This window comes from Montipora capricornis, chromosome 13, assembly GCF_036669925.1.
Source record: "Montipora capricornis isolate CH-2021 chromosome 13, ASM3666992v2, whole genome shotgun sequence".
NCBI lineage: Eukaryota > Metazoa > Cnidaria > Anthozoa > Scleractinia > Acroporidae > Montipora > Montipora capricornis.
The window spans coordinates 15,079,643-15,084,642 of NC_090895.1; the positions used below are offsets into that span (position 1 = coordinate 15,079,643).

At 39.2% G+C, this 5,000-nt stretch overlaps 1 protein-coding gene across 1 annotated transcript in view; it reads left to right on the plus strand.

Moving 5' to 3' along the window:
• LOC138029167 (uncharacterized) overlaps positions 1–5,000 on the plus strand; it is a 13,991-nt gene that overhangs the window by 6,264 nt on the left and 2,727 nt on the right. Inside the window, exons 2-3 of the mRNA XM_068876874.1 lie at positions 3,281–3,343; positions 3,925–5,000. The exon at positions 3,925–5,000 is cut by the window's right edge and continues 2,727 nt beyond it. Coding sequence (XP_068732975.1) covers positions 4,427–5,000 — 574 coding nt within the window. The 5' untranslated portion in view covers positions 3,281–3,343; positions 3,925–4,426. The remainder of the gene's footprint in view (positions 1–3,280; positions 3,344–3,924) is intronic.

The window sequence follows — 5,000 nt, forward strand, 5'->3', positions numbered from 1 at the left end:
GTATGTTGAAGGCGAAAATTCCTTTAATTATCAATTTATTTTAGGAAAAAAAAATGTTGTTTGCAAAAGATTCATCGGTGACCAATACAAGGCTAAATTTGGGAGCTTATCAATGCCCATAATTATGTTGATAATATACGTGAAAAAATTACTCAAATCTGAGTGGCTGAAAACAGTGCAGTTCAATTGTAACACAGTGCAAATAGTGTAATACCAGTACTAATCATAATCATTTCAATTTTCCAAAATTGGATTCTTGCCTTAACTGCTTTATTTTTCACTAATTATTGTGTAGGGTTGAAATCGGACAGTGAAATCGGACAGTTACCTGTAATCGGATACCTGAAATCGAACAGTTATATCAGCCAATCACATCAAGTGCACTCAGCTTAATCCACCAATCACATAATTTATCACAATAACCATAGCAGCAACCACGTACCCTACCAAACTGAGGATTTTCCAAAATGGACAAACTTGCAACATTAGACAGTGAAAAAGGAATGCATTAATTTTGTTTTCTCGGAAATTGTAATGGTTGTCATTAATTGGTAACAGGACTTCGTGTCGTCCAATTTGGTCTGTAGTCATACTCGTGATTAAACAAATCGGACTCCCGCTACGCGGTTGTCGGATTTTGTTGATCACTCGTATGATTACAAACCAAATTGAATTCTACTCAGTCCTATTGCCATTATAAATTACACCTCGAAATGCTGGATTATGATTGGGTAGTAAACAATATTGTTTGGTCAGAACCAATCAAATCGTTTGTTTTGAAATCGAGTGTGCATTCTGGATAGCGCAATTTATGGCACAATTTTCCCTGATTGCGTGATACGCGTGCGTTTGTTCTGCTTAAGACGATTCCTTAGTAATAGAAGTTGTCGTAAGATTTTCTTTAAACTTTTCTCGATTGTTCCCTACATTATGGTGACTTGAAATGTGCAATTAAAAAAATAGGTCACCAAGCTATTTTGGGAGATATAACGTGCTCAAGTTACTCATTCAATCATTGCGACTTCATGTATCAAGAACAAGTTTGTTCCATCGGTTCAGGGTACGTTTTGCAGGAACAGGAAGCACAGCTTTGAAGTAATTCTTGAAATAACAAAATAGATGAATTGTATCGCTCAAAAGGAATAATTTAATGTTTGTTTTATGGCACAGGCACACGTCTTGAAAAGGCACTGACTACAAACATTCCTCGGGTGCGTGATCTCGAGGAGACAATTTTGTGTCCTAGGGTGATGGCTACGAATACATTTTTTCCTGTAAATTTTTTTCTGACGTAAATTTTGTAAAATTTTTTTACAGCACAAAGAGGATGAGTAGGAGAATAAAATTATACCAAAAAAGAAAGATAGGTCACCAAGCTCGTTTAGGAGAAAACAGAAAGAAAACCAAGCTCGACCCCTCGACAACACGTCTCCCGGATAGCGCGGTTTCATTTTCACTGTCGGACTGAAATGTTCTTTTGCATCATCAAGGCTATCACTCGACTTTTTGTTTTGCGAGAGTCTAAAAAGTTCCTTGTTTTTCTCTTTACTGCTGTGCTTTCGATTCTTCTTAGACATGCCTGAATACGAACGTGGCCTACGCTGTGTTATCCGCAGAACAGGATGCGCAGTGCAATACTAGGGAATCACCTTAACCATCTGGAATTTGTTTATATTTATTATTAATTGGTAATCACTCGATTTTTCTCGTGCAGTTTGGAATAAATAATCACAAGTACATTTTTTCAAAGATTACAAATTGCACTCGTCCTACGGGCTCGTGCAATTTTGGTTGTATTTGAAAAAAATTACTTGTGGTTATTTGTTTCAAATTGCACTCGAAATCGTGTGATTGCTTATATGCTAATAGCTACGAAGGCCTTTTATTCTGCGCGGGCAGAGCGCTCGGGGGTATTCAAGAGTTATTGACGGGCAACCTACTAGCTTAATTCCCATGCATCATCTCCAATGAAAACTAAAAAAAAACTTTAATTCATTACGATTATCTAAAACGAGATAAAGGCCTGTGGCTGCCACGAAATCTGGAAACTGAATGTCATTGAGTTGGCCATTCCAGTGAGCTTCTTGTTCAGCATCGGTGTCATCGTTCTGTTGGTTGTCACCGTCTTTTTCGCCACCTTTAAAGCCATCTAAATCCAAATTGCTAGCCCTAGTATCCCTTCCTCTTACAGGAAAACGATAAAAGCTCCCTTTATCCTCCGATTCCTAAACAAAAGCAAGGATTTCCCCATCATTTGATGCATTACCTGACGCATTAGCCGTTTTTTTTGTGTGTGGGTGTGTGTAATTTGGTCGCGTGATCAAAAGGACTAAAAGTCAGACTTCGGGGAGTCTGTTATCAGCTGTCAAAATATGCTTACAAGACGACGAATGATTGGTCAATTATCCTCCTAAATCTCCGTAACAACAACAAAAAAAATGCAGATTTACTAAGGGGGAGTGGGTAGAGGCTTAAGATCAAGGTGCCATTTTTACAACCAGTTGCGGCTGGTTTAGGAGTCAGTGGGTTAAGAGCCGACGGTATTCAGCCAGGAAAATTGACCTCAGGTGGTTTCTCTCAATAAGATGCTTAGGGTAACCTCGCCCTTCAAACTGGGCTTTGAATCATGATAGTGCTCACGATTTAACGTTAAATCGTGAGCCCCAAAATTAAACTTTACACCTTTCCTACGCAGGATTTAAGTTATAATTCTGCGCATATTTCTTGTGGGTGTTTTGCTGTTCACACTCTTACTGGAACGTGCTTTTGTATTTAACTTCATGTATAAAACTAGTTCCCTTTAGACATCTTGTTAGAATCCCTGATGAAGTCTGTTTGATCAGACAAAACCGGTCGGATAATAAACAAAGTTAACAAGATCAGTTGCTGTGTGCTGCTCACTAGTTTCCATTTAAAAAGTTAATAAATGGGAAGATCTTTTTGGAGGCCCTAACTTTGTGTTTGAGGAAAGCTTTTCTAGGAATAATAGAAACTTTAGAAAATTGATCATTAATTAGATTTGCCGGATAACCTTGGTTCACTAGATAGCTCTTATATTCTACGGATTTTTTGGTGAAAAATTCATCTTCTGAACAATGAGCGTAAAATGCCATCTACGTAGTGTATTTTAGAAGCGGTAAAAATTTGTTTAGAGTGTAACCATTCGGTTTTTAAGGATTGGTTCATCGATGGGTTATATTATTTTACCCTTTATTAGAATTTGCTTTTTTACTCAATTAATTGTCATGGATAATCGATTCATTGATTTGCTTTGGTTAAGACATCCTGAACAGGCTTGAAACAGACGAAGGCAGCAGCACAGATACCCAAAAAGAGACACATGGTGAGTTACTGCAGTTTATTGATTTATTGAGTTAACTGAGCTTAAATGAGGAGATAAGGAAAGAGGCATTTTTTTTTTTTCGTTCAAAAAGCTTTCCAGAATAGAAACAAAGGGCAACAGTATCTTTGTCACACGCGTCAAAGCATCACTGTTTGCGCGCTATCCAATTGATAACTTACTAATTTCTCCTCAGTTGTTTAAAGACCCTGACTGTGAGAAAAAATTGAGAGTTCGAACACAATGCATTCGCTAGTTCTTCTTGAGTAACAATTCCAGCATACGAGCATTGCTAAGTGACCCAAAGGCAATATTTGATTCAGTAATTCAAAGTCCAACCGCTAAGGTTTGTCTTTCAAAATATACAAAACGTAACGCTCACTGGCTCTTAGAGAGAATTAAGGCACAGTCAAGACTCGCATAATTCATGAAATGGAGTGACAGAGGTTGCTAGAAATCCCACAAGGATATCTAAAATGTGTACGCATTCATAAGTTTTGCATTAACTAATACCAACTTAGGTAGAGGGTATTAAGCTCTTACGCATCACTAGACTTTCTTTCTTTGTTATCTTCTTGCGTCAGGGAGCGATGGTGTTACGCATGGAAATCTAGCTGATACCGACTCCCCACCGAAAGCGGAAGAAGCAGAGATTGTTGAAGCAAGCATGAAATTTGAAGCTGAGCACGAGGAATGCGTGCGTGTGTTGCCTTACAAAGAAAACAATCAGGTGGTGATTCGCCTGTACATTTTCAGTGGCGACTCTGGTGCACTCGAGAGCTTAAAAGTAGACGCCGATGAATGCTTTGAAAAGATGGAGGTGGACCTAAAGTGGTTAGATCTATATAACGACGCAGTAAATGTACTAAATGTTACCCCCTAAATTACGTTGGTGATGAATCCCACGAACTTGCACTGAAGGCATCTCAAGTGGATGCAATCAGCGCGGTAATAAACGAAAATCTAAATAAGTTCGACGAACATCGAAACGTCACTTCTGTGCAGGCCTCTTTTAAAGTGACAAACTCCCAGCAGACACGTGATCCGTGTATAAGAATTTATGTCCTAGGTAAAGGTTCCATTCCTATGGGTGAATCCAAGTTTGAGGCTTTCCTTGGAGGTTACCCGGTGGACGTGGTGAACGGGTTTTGGTATCAAACTCGAAATATCTGGAAGCCGACTCAGGCACAAAAACAGAACGACGTAGTTTGTTTGGGAGCAAGCATTGGCGTGAAGGATGAGGAACGTTGTGGGACCTTAGGTGCTATTGTGGGGGATGGAGTTAGCCTATATGCACTCTCGTGTGATCACGTGATCAAACATGATGCGCCCAATTTTAATAGGGAGATGGTTCACCCTGGATTGAATGACCATTTAAACTACCTAAGGTACCACTTGAGGGAATACGCCAAGTGGATAGACAAAATGACTGAACCTGACAATCAGGAGACTAAGATTTCTGGGGCTGAAAACCTCCAAAAACTTGAAATGCAGGAGAAGTTCAACAGGTTGACGGAACTAAAGGAAGCAAATCAATGTTCTGAAAGATGCTCACAGAGGATACTGAAGGGAGCGGAGATACATGAACGTGCCTTCAGGGACGATTTCGACAAAGAACCAAGGGTTGTGAGTATTTACACTGGAGGTTTGAGATCTAATG